Below are 17,734 nucleotides of genomic sequence, written 5' to 3' on the forward strand. Positions count from 1 at the left end.
AGAGAGGTCCTTGGGTCCCCATCAGTCTATTGGTGGACTCTCTGGGACCCACGACTCCAGGTTAAGAACCAGGCGTCTCGATAACTTCGCAGGGCCTTTCTAGAGGTCTGTCAGTGTGCTGGGAGTCTAGACCGTGAGTGCCCTTTCTGTGTGCCCAGCACAGCACCTGTTAACAGGTGCTCAATAACACCTGTTACTAACAACAAGCAAATAAACCGAGGAACCAGCAGGGGTCGCTCTCTGCCTCTCAGAGGTTTGATCCCGCTCCAGAGCCGCGTACAGAAATGGCACTGAGAACTCCTCGTTACTACCGCTAATGGTCGTGCCAGAACTCTGACTCAGATAGCATTTATTGAGCAACTTGTATGTGCCAGGCACAGTATAAGTGCTTCACATGTATTACCTGCCGTATTCCTCCTAACAGCCTTTGAGACGGGCACCGCTATTAAACCTGCCTTGTAGACCCAGAAGTGGAGTCAGAGAGGTTAGGCGCCCAAGGGACGCAAAAGCATTAATTGTTGGAACTGGGATTCAAACCCAGGTGGTCTGATTCCAGTCTGGAAGGAAGCAGGACCCCTATCAGCAGGAGCCACAATGTGGGACTGAACACCCTCTTGTGCCCAGCACACAGTAGGAGCTTACTAGTCATTTCACAATGCTTTGGGGAACCTGAAGGCAGTGGGAAAGAAGGAAAGGGGTCCTGGCCAAGTAGTGAGAACACCCGGGTTCTAGTCTTCGCCGGCACACCAACTTGCTGTGTGACCATTGGAGAGGCCCTCCCCACTCTGGGCCTCAGTTTCCCTAGAGTTGGGCTTGATGATCACCAAGGGCCTTTGCAGCTCAAGCTCTCCACGACCCAAGACCCCTCAGAGCCCTCCCAGCTCCGAAAGACTCTGATTCTCCAGCTGAGTCTTATCAACCCCTAGGAGCTACAGAACCAAGGTGAGGAGCCCAAGACAGGTCGTGTGAAGATGGACTTCACACCTCATGACATCTTGGCTTCTGGCACCCTCAGCCTGAGTCAAGAGCAACTGTTCCAGCCACTTTTGAGGTCTACACCCCTTTGAGAATCTCATAAAAGCTGAGGCCTTCTCCCCAGAAAGCTGTGGTTCCGTGTGTGTGTTTCCACATTCCACACAGACTCACACCGACAGCACTGAGCTTGCTGGTGCGAGTAGAACCAGTCGAACCTCTCTGGAGGGCAGTCTGGAGGTATCCGCCTAAAGTGAAAAATCACGCGCTTGTAGACCCAGGAATTCCACTTCTAGGAATCTATCCACTTACGCATGCAAAGGCCTGTACCAGGAGAGCGACCACAGCACTGGAACAAGGGAGGAGTTGAAAGAACATAAATGCCCATCAACCGGGGGCTGGTTAAGTAAGTGATGGTACACCCTCACAAAGGAACACTATGCAGCCAACACAAAGGATGAAACAGTGCTCCGTGTGCTTGTCTGGAAGTTTCCAAGACACACAGTTGACTGAGAAAAGCAAGGTGCAGAGCAGAGGATAATGGAGGCTCCCTTTTGCAGTAAAAAAATAAAAGAAGGTGGAAGAGGAAAGTCAAATAACAGATCAGTAACCATGGTTACGTGTGGGGAAGGAAAAAGCAACTATGTGACTGGTATGGAGGTTTTGCTTTTAACTGTCCATGTCTCCTGCTTGAATTTTTACTCTGTGTGCATGTATAATCTTTAGGAAAATGTCTGCCTCTAATTTCAAGGGTTTAACACACAGTTAAGGTCAATCCATGAAATCCCAAAGGCCTAGAGAGTAGAGGGGAAGCCTCTGGCTAGTCTAGTTATACAGGTGGGCAAAGGGAGGCCTCCCATGCCCTGTCCAGGCTGTTTGCCGTGAACCCCGGGGCCGGTGCTACATGGAGACCCCTGCAGGGGCTGGAGCTGGTCTCCCCGCACCCACCACCCCTACAGGCAGACACCACAGCCCAGACCACCACCATCACTTCAGCTGGAAACAAATTCTCACCAACGAGAGCTCGTCCACCTCAGGGGCCGGGGCTGGGGGCTTCTCCAGGGAGGGGCTGGGGGGCGCAGACAGGGGGGCAGGCGAAGCACAGGACGGTGCGTCTCCACCGTCCAGGGCCGGGAAGGCAGCCAGACCCACGTCATCTTCAGGGATGTCATCCAGGGTCTTGGTGAGCGCTGCCAGGAGGGCTTCATTCTCACTGTCGATTATCTGAAGAGAGGAGTGTGGGTGGGACAGAGAGGCAGAGAGGGGACACGGTTAGTCAATGCCTTGGGCTCATCCGTCTTCATGGTAGAAAGCTGCTTCGCATACACGGCTGCATCACCATCACCCTCCTGCCAGCCCCTCTCAGATCCTCCCCATCAGATCCTCAGTATGCTGGGACAGCAGAGGCCCAAGAAATGTATTACAGACTCCAAGAATCACAGAAGTTTATAAGCAGGCAGCAGGTGCTAATAGAAAGGGTCTTACCCTGGGAGTCCCAGGCTGGGCTCTGCTGCTCATCAGCGTGTGACCTCAGGCACAGGGCTGTCCACCTGAGACACACCAGTCCCCTCCAGCAAGGACAGCAGCTCCACATCACAGCCTCCTGCATTCAACCCCAGGGACACAGCCCTGAAGCTGGTCTATGCCACTGGTGGCAGCATCCCATTGCAGGTCCCAGGCCCTCTGACCCTGCGGCCCAGGCAGGCGGTAGAAAGCCTGGAAGCTTCAGGGTTTGACCACGACAGTGACAACCGCAGTAGTAATAGAACAGCTGCCGTTTCCCTGAAGGTTCCGGGGGCTCGCTCGCCTCCTCCACTCACAGGGAGGTGGTTAGGAGCTTGGGCTCCAGAGTGGGGGTTGAATTCCAGGTCCCACCCTTATCAATTGTAGGTCCTTAGGCAAGTTACTTAGTTTCTTCATCTGCCAAATGGGATAACAACAGTACCTACTTCGTAAGGTTATTGTTTAGGACTAAATGAGTTAACGTATGTAAAATGCTTAGAAAATAGTGCCTGCCACATAATAAGCACTATTGCTATTACTAGTACTATGATGATTCCTGCTACGATGATGGCGATGATGATGGTGGTGATGACAGTGATGATGATGATGATGGTGGTGATGGTGGCAACTCCTCCCCCTCTTCTTCCCTCCCTTCCTTCCCCTAAAACAAGTGTACTGAATGGCTACTCTGTGCTTGGCGTTGTCTAGGCATTGGTGACACAGCATGCCAAGACTGGGACAGCGACTGCCCTCATGGAGTTTTCCGCCGCCCTCCATTGGAGAAGAGAGGTAAACAAGGGAACAAGCAAGATCATTTCAGAGAGTGAGAAAGGCTGGGAAGAAGACAGAAGGAAGCTGTGACGGAGAGTAAGAACGTGGGAAGATTTACAGGCTATTTAGGGTGGTCAAAGAAGGCTGGTCTGGACAGCTGATACTTAAACTTAGACTTGAAAGATGAGAAGGCACCAGCCAGGCAAAGGGCTGAGGAGAGAAGATGCCAGGCGGAGGGAATCCTAGTGCAAAGGCCTAGGACGAGGAATTTGGCTGATGAGAGGAATGCAAAGGCTTAGTAAATACCGCCTCAGGCGACCCTCACAATAACCTCTACAAGGGGGGACTAGTCTAATCTCCATTTTACATTTGAGGAAACTGAGTCTCATGGAGATTGACTGACGTGTCCAGGGTCACACAGTCAATCCAAGGCAGACGCAGGACGTAACACAGAGCACACCTCACACAGATGGACCAAGACTCTTCCTTCTCTGATGTCTAAGATCTATAACATGAGGGTCAGCATGCACAGTCCGGGCCCACCAGCCCCCAGGCCCAGGGACCACACTGCTTCTACGTGCGGCCCCGAGCGCCTCATTTAGTAAACCCCGGCGGCTGGGCCTGTTCTGGCAGGAGGCACATTCTGTCACATGATGCCTCCCCCAGCACTCTTTCCCATCCCAGGTCAGGCTGTTTATACTTTCTTCAGGAAGTTCCTCTGAAATACACATCTCGTGACAGCCTTTTGGCTGCACTAAATCTGTTCCAGGCCTTGCAGCCGGAGCAGCAGCTGAGTAATTTGAAGGGGGGACATGGGGAGAAGAGAACAAACACGTTTGTAATTTTTGGAACAGAGCTAAGAATAAAAGAAAAAATCAAAAGAAGGTTTTGATTGGGTATGACCCCAGCCCTGGGGATGGGGGCCCAAGGGCAGATCGGGGCCAGTGGACTGTGGCTTGAGAATGTAATGGGGTTCCCTTGGCTGGCCCCTACCCCCACGCTCAGGCCAGACCCCCAACCCTGTGTTCCCAGAGCCATCTTTCTAGCCTGACGGGGAGTTAGGATCTTGGGACCTGGGGCTCAACAACCATTCTTGGGGCTGACCACCTGGGCTCTCCCACCAGCAGGTGATCTTGGGCAACTTGTTCCCTCTTCTGAGCCTTGCTGTTTTTCTGTAAAGGGGAGGACATGATCCCTGGCCAACCTCCTTCCCGGGACTAGGAGGAAGGCCAAGTCTGGAAGTAGCAATGAGGATCCTCAAGTGCTCCCAGGCCTAGCTCAGTGCCTGGGGCCCGGGAGGCACCCAGGCAGATCTGCTGAATGGAAAGATGAATGAACCAAACAAGGACAGACTGAGATTAGCGTCTCAAAGAACATATTCTAGAGGGAAGTCAGTCATCAGCACTGGATGGAATGAGAAATCCCTCTTTCATGGGGAGAGTAACACGGCCCAGAGACATTACACATTATCACAGATATCAGAGCTGGAAGGGCCCTCAGGGATCACACAGTGACCAGGAATGTCAAACATGTGGCCTATGTGTGACCCTTCCCCATATCACAAACTCACTGTGGCTTAAGTTCCTCCTACACCAGCATCTTTCTTAACATGACCCTCCAGGTAACAACTGCCTATCCATCACAATTGGCACTCACGAGGAAATCTACATGCCATTCTTTTTGGGGTGAAGGTCCAGGAAAGAGACTCGTCAAGGTCTGACAGCAAGTCGGTAGTGGGGGTGGGTGAGGTGCAGCTGTCAAGGACTTAACGTGTGCCAGGCACCGTGCCAAATGAACACAAAATGGCAAAGACCTCAAGAAGCACCCAATAGGTTGGGCAAAAACAGAATGACTAAAAGAAGGCGTTCCCCTCTCTCCTCGTCCCTCCCTGGGCTGCTCTGCTCTGGAACAGCCAGGTAGGGTTGGAGCATCGTCGCGTCAGGGCCCTAGGATAATCCATCACAGGAGCCACGCCACCCCTCTCCTCTTCCCGGGCCCATTAGCTCGGCTCTCCCTGCTCCGCTTGGTAACGGAGTGCAAATTAATGGAGAGTTAATCAGCTGAGGAAGGGCTATTAATAGACTCGGTCCCACCCCCAACCTTTCTGAGCTGATCTCAAGCCGCAGGAAAACGAGTCTTCAAGACAGCTGAGGGGAAATGCTGCACTTTGAGGGCCTAGAGTGGCTTGAAGGAATGACACAGAACAGAATTTAGGTCATCAGAAGGACATTCAGAAATCCTCCACTGTCCAAGGGGCTTAACGGAGGTCCAGGAAAGTTTTTCCCCCTCTTTTTTCTGGGCGTAGGTCCATAGACTTCATCAGCGTCTAAAAGGACCCAGTGACTCTCCCCTCAACAGATTATGAAACCACTGATGGAATCCATGTTCCTTCCTCATTCCTCATGTGGGGAAATGAGGCCCAAGCAAAGGGAGCTACTCGCCCAAAGCCACACAGCAAAGTGTGCCAGAACAACCAAATGTCTGCTTCCTCCAAAAATACATACTAAGGGGGGCTGGCCCCGTGGCCGAGTGGTTAAGTTCGCGCGCTCCGCTGCAGGCGGCCCAGTGTTTCGTTGGTTCGAATCCTGGGCGCGGACATGGCACTGCTCATCAGACCACGCTGAGGCAGCGTCCCACATGTCACAACTAGAAGAACCCACAACGAAGAATACACAACTATGTACCGGGGGGCTTTGGGGAGAAAAAGGAAAAAATAAAATCTTTAAAAAAAAAAAAAAATACATACTAAGGGCCTGCTGTGGTCCTGGCCCTAGGACTCTGGGCACACAGAGAAATGGAAGTCCCTGCCCATGGGGAGTTGTCGACTCTGTAACGGTAGCTGGTTCTCCACTCTCCCCGTCTGTCTCCATAGCAACGGTGCCATTGGACTATTAGGACACGGCTCTGTGATTCCCACTGGTCAAACGAGAAAACTGCCCCAGCTAGTGGCAGAGGGAGGATTAGAACCTATGGCCCCTGAATCCCACAGCAAGGTTTTTGGAACGGGCCATGCCTGGTCTTTGGCAGGAAAGAAAATACTACAATCTGTTACTTCATTCAACACATATGGTTGAGTCTTACAATGTGCAAGGGCCCCAGAAAAGAGTAAAGTGCTGTTTGTCCTCAAGGAGCTTGAAGTCTGAAGGACACACACAGAATGAGATGGGGGCCCAGGAGAGGAAGTAACTGACCAACCGCCTTAGGAGATGCTGACATGAGAGCCAGGCATCGAAGGATGTATTCATTTGATAAATATTTATTAAGCCCGGAGAAAGTGCCAGGCTCTGCCCTGGGAATGTAACAATGCACAATGCTGTCATGTCCTCCACCCTCGTGGGGCTTATGATGGGGCTGGGGTGTGAGGCGCTGATCCCATAGGTGCATCAGTGTGTGACGGGTGGAACGGGCCTAGTCTTGGGAGAGCAGGTGGGGAGCGCAGCGCATGAAGGGGAGAGGGGCTGGGAGCCCAAGGGCCACACCAGGCTGACTTGTGTCTGAGACCATTTCATGCACATAGTAGGACCCTGGCAGGAGCTTGCTAGTAGGTCTGACCTGTCTCTGCGTAGGCGAGGGTCTGTAAGTCTCGGTGGGGACAGTCGCCACACAGCACCTAAAGCCCTCTCACTCGTCAGCTCTCCACAACCTGAAAGCCTTTTCTGGAAGGTGGCCCCCTCAGAGGGAGGGCACAGCATAGCCTACCTCTCCTCCTCATTGTTTAGATAAAGAATGGGGGTTCCTGGATGGAGCCAGAACAAGAGCCCAGCCCTGCTGATCCTCATAATGTTGGCAGGGAGGTGGTGGAGCAGCGAGGGGTATGGGTTCCTGGGTTAGTCTTCGCCCCGACCCTTCCTGACTGTGGTGGCCTCAGCTAAGTTACTCAACTTCTCTGAGCTTTACTTCCCTCACCTGTAAAATGGGTTATTAATAGTCCTTTACTTACAGGTTACAAGATGCTTGGGAAAAATCCAAGCATGAGACCCAGACCCTGTCTACCTCTCTGACTTCATCTCCTAGCACCTTCTCACCTACCACCCTCCAGCCCTTCTGTTCCCCAGCCCAGCAACCTTTCCTGCTCCCTGGCTCCGTGCTTACTGCTCCCTCTGCTTGGAAAGCTCTGGGCCTGCTCTTTGATCTTTGCGTGGCCCCTCCTCGTCCTTCAGCTGCAGCATCCTGCAAGAGGCCTTTTCTGACCGCTCAGTCTTCAGATGCTCTTCTCATCCCACGTTTTATCCTTTGGCACCCACGTCATAATGACCACTACGTGTTGACTGATCTAGGGTCAGTCTCCCCTCTGTAAAGTCCGTTGATGAACACAGGGCCTGACACACAGAGGGAGCTCTGTAAACATTTCTAGAAGGAACGATACAATCCGTCAGGAGGACTATTTGAGAAGATGCTCATGGCGCAGCACCACAGCATTCAGCACGCAGTATGTTATTGTTGTTGTTGTTGTTATTATTATTATTGCCGGACAGGCACAGGGAGCTATGGCTTCTTCCCCCAATCTTTATGGGGGAGCACATTGCAAGGAAAGAATAATGAATCCGAATGTACCCATCCCCCAGCTTCAACATGACCAATCTTATTTCATTGACATCATATTTGTCCACAGTAGGGGCCATCTTAAAGGAAACGTCAACCACCACGCGCCTCCGAGGCCGAGAACGGAACACACGGGGGGAGCAAGGCGTACGCACGCACTGTGCTGCTCGGCCCTGCCTCTTTGTAAATAACCTCTAGGCCCCAATTGAAAAATGGAGATAACTGTACCTTTGTCTGAGAGTTGTTAAGAGAATTAAGTGAGTTAATATACACAGACAGGGACAGTCCTGCCACATGGCAGTCACTCAGTAAATGTGAGTCATTCCCATTACAGTGTCGTCATAGTTATAAGGCCCTAGGGCTCAGAGGCAGCAGATGGGGTTTGAATGCAGTTCAGCTACCAACTAGGTAAATCACCCTAGGCACATGACTTAACCTAGGCACATGACCCAAGATCAGGTGCAGGTTCGGGAGGAAAGACAGGGTCCCAAGAGCTCTGGTGGGCGAGGAGACTTCCGTGCATGAGCAAAGGCGGCGCCAGGCCTCCAGGGGCAGACAGAGGCATGGCGAGGCTCGGGACGACATACCTGGAAGAGCTCCGAGTCTTCGGGGCTGTACTGGATGGGTTCAGTCTCGGGGTTCTCCGGGCACCACTGCAGCTCCTCGAAGCAGGTGGCCGAGTCGAAGTCACTGGCATCCAGCTGGGACAGGTCGAGCTCGGGAAAGTCAGCGCAGAGTTGCTCCTCCCCAGATGCCCCACCCTGAGGAGACAGGAAGGAAGGAGACACGTCAGAGCTGAGCTTGGCTGGACTTAAACAGGGACCCTCTTACTCATCGCTCTGCCAGCCTGGACCCTTGGCTGCCTTTGGCCAAGGCCTGATTTTGCCAGGTGACCGAGAAATGTAAAGATCTGCTCCACGCTCTCGCACTGTCGAATCTGCTGGGAGCTGAGCCCCACCCCTGGCAGTACAAACCCTGCCTGCTACTCTCACCTTCTCCTCTGCACTCCTACACATCCCTCAAGGCCCTGCCCACATAGCATTTCTTTTCTCTCACCAGAAACATTTTGTTGGAAACTTTATTAGAGCCTGTAAATAGAGAGCTACTCTTTTCCATAACTGCTGCCACCTGAAAGGGGATTTCTGAAGGCAACAATCTCTCGATATTAATAATGAGTCAACTAAAAACAGCAACACTAATGGCTGACATTATTAAGTGATTACTATGTTCTAGACAAACACTCACCCATCTTCCCAGGGATTTTACAGGAATATCTGTAAAGTTTAAAACGTGGAGGAGCACCCATCAGTAGACAAGAGATACATAAAACTATAATCACCTGTATCATGGAATACTATGGTGTTGTTGAAAAAGAATGAGGCGGATGTCTATGTTCTCGAAGATATGTTAAATAAAAAGCTAAATTGCAGAGTATCAGCAGGTACAGTATTATCCCACGTGTGTAAAGAGAATTAAACAAAATCAAGCTACACGCTTCTCTACATACGATAATACATACGCAAAGGCACAGGAAAAGGTCTAGAAGGCCATAAACCCACATGACGGTGGTGGGGTAGAAGGGAGTCACGGAGGATCTGGTAACAGCACTGACTGGACCAGTGCCGCTCAGGGTGTGGACCCAGGACTGGCAGCGTGAGCATCACCTGGGACTGTGTTAGAAATAAGGCAGATTCTCAGGCCCAACCCACGACCAACTGAATCAGAAGGTGATCACTTCTCACCTTGGTCCCGACTCTAACCCTAGGCACCAAGACAAGACCTGCCGTGCAGATTGAGAAATGGCCCAAGTAGGGAGGTGGACACAGAAACAGAACACCGTAGTGATCAGGAGGGTGGGCCTGGGTGTGGCAGCCCGGAATCATGATCCCCACTCCCCAGCTGTGAAGCCTTGCGCCAGTGCCATCACCCCTCTGAAGCTCCACTGCCTTACCAGTAAAACGCCACACCACCACCTGCCTCACATGGCTACGATGCCACGAGGCCACGTTAGAGCCTGGCTCGATAAGCGTTCACTAAATGTCAGCTAACAGTCATGATAACAAACAAAAAATAATAATAAAAACAACAGCGCTTCATAGCAGGCAGGGGGGTGGAACTGCCTCAGAGAACAGAAAAAGGCCTGTGTGACACTTAAGAGAAATAGGTTTTGCCCAGGCCTTTTCCTTAATTGTTCCCACTTACTAGACCTCATAAATTATGAATAAATGTATATTATTAGCTCAACTTGACACAGGAAAAAGGCTTTTAGCCGAATTTGGGTCAAATGTCTTAATTGGCGTTTTGCAAGAATCCTGCACGCACGGGTGGCAGCCACATGAGGTTCTCTCAAGCGGCCAGTCCCCTGCTCTCGGGCCAGGCAGCATGGTGCCCAGCAAGGCTCTGTCTCTAGAGACACCCACAACCACCCCTGTGCTCCACGCGCTAGGAGTTTCTCCAACCCACACGCATTCAACAACCATGAGGACCAAGCACCGGGTCATCCCGGGCCAGGTGCTGTGCTGGGTGCCAGGCTGCAGCCAGGGCCAAAATGGGCAAACTCTTGTCCTCTTGGCGCTTACACGCTGCCGGGGAGGCGGGTGCATGGCACCGAAGAAATAATCACAAACATAAAACACGTGATTCTAATTGTGACCATCCAAAAGAGCTGGATGCGACCAGGGGAGTCTGAAGAGGAGAGACACAGGCACTGCTATTTTAAGCTCTGGGTCACCAAGGGGACCCCAGCCCCAACCAAGCCCCCAACTGTTCCCAGCCCTGCCCAACACCCCAACTACCAGTCACCAACACTCAACTGTCACCGCCACATGGGACACAGGAAGATTCTCGGTTGTCTCTCGGGGGCTTCCCTCTCCTCCTGACCCTACAGACTGTGGGGATGCAGGAGTCTTGCCTGTTCTAGACGGGCAGTTGGTTGTTTTCTAGGTTTTGGCTATTATGAAAAAGTCTGCAATATTTGTGTACAAGTCTTTGCATGGACATATGTTTTTACTTATTTGATTTCTCTTGGGTAAATATCTACTAGGAGTAGAATTGCTGGGTCATATGATAAACGTACATGTGACTATAAAAACTACAAAATTATTCTCCAAAGTGCTTGTACCATTGTACACTCGCATCAGCTGTATCAGAGTTCCAATTGTTCCACTTGGTATTGTCATTCATTCTATTTTTTTTCCTGAGGAAGACTGGCCCTGAGCTCACATCTGTTGCTAATCTTCCTCTTTTTGCTTGAGGAAGATTTGCACTGAGCAAACAACTGCACCAATCTTCCTCTATTTTGTATGTGGGTCACCACCACAGTACGGCTGCTGATGAGTGGTGTATGCCCATGCCCAGGAAGGGAACCCGGGCTACTGAAGCCGAGTGTGCCAAACTTAACCACTAGGCCACGGGGCTGGCCCCCTATCATTTTAATTTGAGCCATGCTAGTGGGTGCATTCCAGGATTTATTAAATGCTGCTATGAGCCAGGCACTGTGACATATAAGACTAAGTTCTTTCCTCCACGAGTTGATATCTTAGCGGGGGAAGAAAACACATAAATATTTCATTACGGATTGTGTTAGTGCTACAAAGGAAACAAACCAAGTGCACCAATGGAGGATGGCAGAGGGAGGGGAACCTATCTTAGATAGGGGGATCAGGAAAGGCTTCCTGGAGGAGCTGACATCTGAGTTGAGACTTGAAGGAGGAGCCAGGCAGTGGAAGACACGGGGAAGAACATTGCTGGAGAGGGGCCAGCAAAGGAAAAACCCAAGTGCAGACCAAGCCTAGAGCCTGAGGCATTGACAAGAGGTCCACGAGGCTGCAGCTCGGTGAGCCGGGGGGTGGGTGGGGGAAGATGCCTTCAGAGAGGCAGGTGGAGGCCGGATCAGGCAGGGATGTTAAGGGATTGGATTTTACTTCAAGTTTGATGGGAGTGGGGCGAGCACAGAAGCAGACAAATGCATTAGGCTGGAGGAGCATCCAAAAGAGGGGCAGGCAGTCAGGCTGGGAGGCACCACTCGGACAGCACCTAGGGCCTGTGGAGCAGGAGGGAAGGCCAAAAGCAGACACACAGGTGCCGGGCAGCTGGGGCCTCCCTGGCCAGCAAAGCCCCCTGCGATAAGCTCTCTGGGGAGCTCCTTCTATATGTTCCTGATCCCTCTCATCTCGGTAACTCAGAGCAGCCAGCTCTGTAGGACCTTCTTTTTGAGGCTTAGAAACAACTTCATAATCAGCATCCAGAATCCCAGAAGGTCCAGGAACCAGCAGCCCTGAGAGGCTCTCCACGCGAGTTGTTGTGGACAATTTGGGAGTCCAACGCCTCTTCAAGAACCACGTAAAAGCTGTGGACATGTTCCCCAAAATGTGTGCGTGTGCATGAAATTTATACTTAATTTCTAGGCCTTGACAGATGCAGCTTAAGAACGCCTGACTTGATTGGTCTATATGCTTCACTTTGCAGATATGGAAACTGAGGCCCAAGGAGGGAAATGGATCTGCTCAGGGTCATCCCGTGAGTATCCTTCCCATCTAAACCATGCCACCTCCTTTACAAAATGCCCATTAAATGGCCATGACTACTGCCCTCATCGATTATCAGAGCAGCTCACCATACTCAAAGCATACCTGGGCCATAAAAATAAAGATACCTCAGCTTCACGGCCTATTCGATCAGAGCGGAAGCCACTCTCCCTGGAAACCACTGAGCACTGCATTAACAGCGACTGCTGCGGCCTGCTCCATATGTGGAGAGGCTTTGGAAGGGGTGCCCCAGGTGATCCAGTCCTCTTTGGAAGGTCTGACTTGAGCCCTTCTTGTCCTGTACTGGCTGACTTCTGCGGGGCACACCAGCAGCTCCACCACACAGGACCAACAGCCATTGGTCTCATCAGGCGATTATTCTATGCCAAGGGCCATGCCAAGTGCCTCGTATGTATTCTCTCATCAAGTCTTAAAACAACCCTGCAGGCAAGTGTCATTGTCCTCATGTTACTAATCGGGAAACTCAGAGACCACTTGTGTTCATTCACCACGGCTGCCTTAGTAACAAAGCACCACAGATTGCGGCTTCTCCAACAGGAAGGTCTTGCCTCACAGGCCAGAGGCCGGACGTCTGAAACCAAAGCGTCGGCAGGGTGGGTTCCTTCTGAGGGCTGTGAGGGAAGGATCTGGTCAAGGCCTCTCTCCTTGGTTGTGGAGATGGCTGTGGCCATCTTCTCCCTGGCTCTTCACGTCATCTTCCCTCTGTGCCTGCCTGTCTCTGTGCCCAAATTTCCCGTTCGATAAGGACACCAGTCCTCTGGGATTCGGGCCCACCCTAATGCCCTCATTTTAACTTGATGACCTCTGTAGAGAAATAAGGCCACATTCTGAGGTACTGGGGGTTAGGACTCCAGCACACCTTTTTTGGGAGGACACAACTCCACCCATAGCACCCAGGGTCCTGGAAAGGTGAGATTCAAACCCAAGTGTCTTCGCTCCCTACAAAGGCTGTGCCATTATCCGACATCCTGCTTCGGAAAGGGAGGAGGAACATTCAAGACCATTTATTCCCACTGACAGACAGGGAGACGGAGCTTCAGACAAGGGCTGGAAAAGACCCAAGTCACACGAGCAGGGACAGGTCTAGGCCAAATGTGCCGTGCTCTGCACCAGCCTCACGTGGATGGTGCCCTCATCACAGGTCTGCACGCACTCCCGGGTGGGACCCTCTGGTTGCTGAGCCTTGTGAGTCCATTCCTCCAGCAACACCACACGCCCGATCTGAAAGGGACGTGGCTGCCCCGAGCCAGAGAGATAAATGCCCCTGGCCGTGGATTAATGGTGTTTTGTCTAGATTCACGTAAGTGGCTTCATTGGAAGCCTGTGTATCTTGTTGGAAATCGATTCCCTGCTTAAGAAAAATTGGTGGCTCCACTTTCCTGACAACAATCAGCAAATTGCCTTGCTCAGTGCCTGGCCCAGAGCACATTCTCAGAGCCGCTGAGTGGAAAGAAGCAGGAGGGCGAGGAGGGGGGGACCACAGTGACAGAGCTTGGGTCCTGGGCCTGTCCGTACTCACGGTGCATCCTTCAGTGCGTGGTCACCCCTCTCGGGTTCTCACTGACCCCTCTAGAAAAGAGAACATCAACCGGATGGACCCTATGGACCCCTCTTGCTCAAGCATCTGATACGATTTTGTACTTCTCTAGTTTCTCAGATCTACATAGGCTCTGGGGAAATATTTAGGTAGAACTCAGCATTTAATAAATAAATTAATTAATGAATTTATAGAGGGGGAGACAAAGGTGCAGAGAGGACTGTCTTGAAATAGCACGGAATGAAGCAGACAAGGGGGCAAAGGACTAGGCCTGGCTTTGCTACTAACACTAATCCTTTCAGGTTAGGACACAAATTTTGCCACCTGCTTCTGTTGACAAAAATAGGGATACTAAAAGGAATCCAGGGTTCCTACAAAGATGAAGTGACATAGGTCGGGAGCCCAGCATGCATCAGATATCCCACGAACGGTGGTCACCAATGCAGCCCTTATAGCTGACATTCAAGTGACGTTCATAGCTATGGTCTCACTGGTACAGGATGCAGGAGGTGTTCAGCGGTCAGCGTCCCCACCTGACTGATGGGAAACTGGGGCTCTTGAAGGATCAATGCATCATGAACTTGTCTTCTGATCCGTCCCCGAGTCCTACACCTGCTAGCTCTCCTAATCCTGTGTTCCTTCAACCTCCATCAGCCCCCTGATCCGTGTTATCATCGCTCACGGTTTCCGTTGGAGGAATGGTCTTGCTCTGCCAGCCAGACCACACTGCCTCTCTCAGGGCCTGCCTGAGATGGTGGGGAAGTGGCCCCACCCAGGCCTGACAGACTTCTTGACCACCATCTTGGACACCCTAGGTACTGCCCTACTGCCAGGTTGGAGCCTGCTCCACTGACAAGAAGTTGCATTTGATGGTCAGAAGCAAGTTTTCTGGGGCCAGCCTGGTGGCATAGTGGTTAAGTTTGCACACCCCTCTTCGGCGGCCTGGGGTTTGCAGGCTCGGATGCTGCGTGCAGATCTACACACCACTGGTCAAGCCATGCTGTGGCGCTCTCCCACATACAAAATAGAGGAAGACTAGCACAGATGTTAGCTCAGAGACAATCTTCCTCAAGCAAAAAGAGGAAGATTGGCAACAGATGTGAGCTCAGTGCCAATCTTCCTCACCAAAAAAAAAAAAAAAGGAGGAGGAAGTTTTCCCTTTTAAATTGCTGTCAGGAATGCCCAGACCAGCAGTGAGATCTGCTAGGGTGGCAAGTACCCGGCACTGGGATCACGTTTCCCACCTCTCTAACCATGGCGGATACGACTAACTGCTCACAGATCTACTTCCTGCTGAGCCCCAAGACTGCTCAACAGGAAGCCTTAGCAGCCAGCACTAATCAATGAGACCCAGACCCAGCCTAGTCTGGACCTATGACTCTGTGCCTCCACTCGCCTTCTCGGAAGGAAGGAAGGTAAGTATTCATCCCACAAAGCCATTTCATTATACGAATGTTTTCTTCTCCTCCCTTCCACCTGTTATTTGGCTAGCCTCCCACCCATTCCCCTTCCTAAGGGCGGCAGCCCCCTAGTTTTCCTTGGCGAAGCCGCCTCTTGCCTCCACCCAGGTGATCCAGAGCAGAGGCCACAGTCTGGCTAATAAAAGTGCTTCATCCAGTGACAATAACTGGTTCAACTGGCTCAGGAGTGGGTCAGAGTGAACACCAGGAATTTGCTGGAGCATTTGGACAAGGGGGCTCAGCTGGTTGAACTTATTTCGGAGAGGCTGGCAGCTATCTTTGCCACACCTGGGAAGAGCCTGCCCGAGAATGAAGCCAGCACGGGGGATCCAGAGCCAAGAAGCAGAAAGAGACAGATTCCTGATAAAATAATTTAAACATTTGGATCCAGCTGTCCCTGAGTCCAGTCTATTCCCCGTACTTTGCAGTTTCTTTTGTGTGTGTGCTTTTGTTTTTGTTTTTGTTTTTGGTGAGGAAGATTGGCCCTGAGCTAACATCTGTTGCTAGTCTTTCTCTTTTTTTCTTTTTCTCCCCAAAGGCCCCCAGTACATAATTGTTATCCTAGCTGTAGGTCATTCTACTTCTTCTATATGGGATGCCACCACAACATGGCTTGATGAGTGGTGTGTAGGTCCCCACCCAGGATCCAAACCAGCCAACACCAGGCTGCCGAAGTGGAGCACACAAACTTAACCACTTGGCCATGGGGCCAGCCCCCTCCACAGTTTCATGAATGATTAACTTCCCTTTATAGATTACATGTCAGTTGGCATTTCCGTCACCTATCAATGAAAAAGTTATGACTAATTTGTCTCTCTTACATAAAAAAAAAAAAATAAAATCTTTCCACTGTCTTTCAAATTAGTACAGAACTCCTAAACAGCCTTCTAGGAGAATAGTAGGAAGAGCAATTGGTCTTAGGCCCGACAGAAATACTTATAGCATCTTCTGAAACAAGACTCAGGAGCCACAGACACAAAGTTAAGCTTCAGAAAGAATAAGTAGAAAACGGAGGGGCTCTGAGCCCAGCCTGAAAGAACAAAACACCGTGAACTTAGAGATAAACCTGACCATTGAAAGAATCTCCCACCCACTCAAGGCAAAGCATCCCAATCCGTCATTCAAGTCCCTTTCCACGTGCAAGCATCTGGCCCGAGGCCTGCCCAGCACAAACCCAGTGATGCCCAGCCCTTTACAGCAGGGTCAGAAGCCCCAGCCACGCAGCTGCCCGCTCAGGGCTTAGTGTAAGGTGACCCGACAGAGGTCACCAGGTCTGGCGAGAGTAGGTTCTCCAGCCCAGAGAGCAAAACAGGGTCCAGGGCTCAGAACTGGGCTACAAGGCCAGGCCAGACCCAGCCAACCAGGGATGATGACCAGCTAACAGTGGCCTGGGGAAGGCAGCTCTGCATGGTGGGCAGGCCAAGAGGATGGAGGAAGCTGGGGTCCCTGACGCTGTGACGCGCCAAATCGCCCCGGGACACCTACCTCAGCAAGTGAGAGAGGACTCAACTTGGAGCTTCATGAACTTTTGGTCATTTGGGGGTTTTCCTATCACTTGCAGCCAAACCTGATCCTAACCAGGCCCTCTCAGGCCTTTGGTACAACAGAAGCACCCCTAACCAGCCTCCACCTAATCAATCAGCCAGGTTAACCAACACTCTCCATCTGTAACACGGCCCTTTACTAACGCCAAGGTACCCCCGAGCCTCAGAGACAACTCTCCAGGGCACCTGCAGTTCCGCTCCCACCAGCCGGGTTGTTTGTTTCCTGGGAATCAGTTGTGTTTTTTCCCAAACCTGTTACTATAATTATAAAATTTAATTAAACAGTCCATAAACAGGAAATGTGAGTACAAAAGAAGAGATTTCAATGGAAACTAAGTTGAAGGCTGTGGAAGGATTCAATAAAGTTGAATTACTAAAAAAAAAAAATCCTGCTGTCAAACTACGCGTGGGTGAGAGAATAGTAAAGGATTGGGAGAAACTGGAAAGAATCTGGAAGGATTCTGCACTCAGGTTGCTTGACCAGAGTCTAAATTCTTGATCCGACTGAATGACCCCCCAGTCCTGAAACAGGAGCCCTGGCATGCGGGCGCGGACGTGCAGGGGAGATGACAGCACCCCCGCAGTTCTGCAGGCAAGGCCTGGCAAACAGGAACCTACATGTACATGGCCCCATGAAAAAATAACGTTGGGTGTCATATTTTGTGGCTCTGTGCTTTCACTGACTTTTTCCCAGGAATTCCCCTCTCCAGCCCTCCACTCCCAGCTCCAGAGCCCACTGTCATCAGCTAAGAAGGTGACGCTGGGACGTGGACTCCCACCTCCACCGAACAGGAAATCAAGCGTTCCGACGGACCACCACCACACAGCGCCAGGGGTGAGGGCCCTGGAGGAGTGTGT

The 17,734-nt window shown here is 51.4% G+C and overlaps 1 protein-coding gene across 2 annotated transcripts in view; it reads right to left on the bottom strand.

Annotated features, from left to right (window-relative positions):
* PPARGC1B (PPARG coactivator 1 beta) overlaps window positions 1–17,734 on the bottom strand; it is a 110,959-nt gene that overhangs the window by 25,060 nt on the left and 68,165 nt on the right. For both annotated transcript variants that reach the window (XR_011425507.1, XM_023617445.2), the window contains exons 2-3: window positions 8,376–8,549; window positions 1,987–2,196 (exon numbers count right to left, since the gene is read on the bottom strand). Coding sequence is in view for 1 of the 2 variants with exons in the window: in XM_023617445.2 (XP_023473213.2) it covers window positions 1,987–2,196; window positions 8,376–8,549 (384 nt within the window). In the remaining variant the exon portion in view is untranslated. The remainder of the gene's footprint in view (window positions 1–1,986; window positions 2,197–8,375; window positions 8,550–17,734) is intronic.

This window comes from Equus caballus, chromosome 14 (genome assembly GCF_041296265.1).
Source record: "Equus caballus isolate H_3958 breed thoroughbred chromosome 14, TB-T2T, whole genome shotgun sequence".
NCBI classification, from domain to species: Eukaryota; Metazoa; Chordata; class Mammalia; order Perissodactyla; family Equidae; genus Equus; species Equus caballus.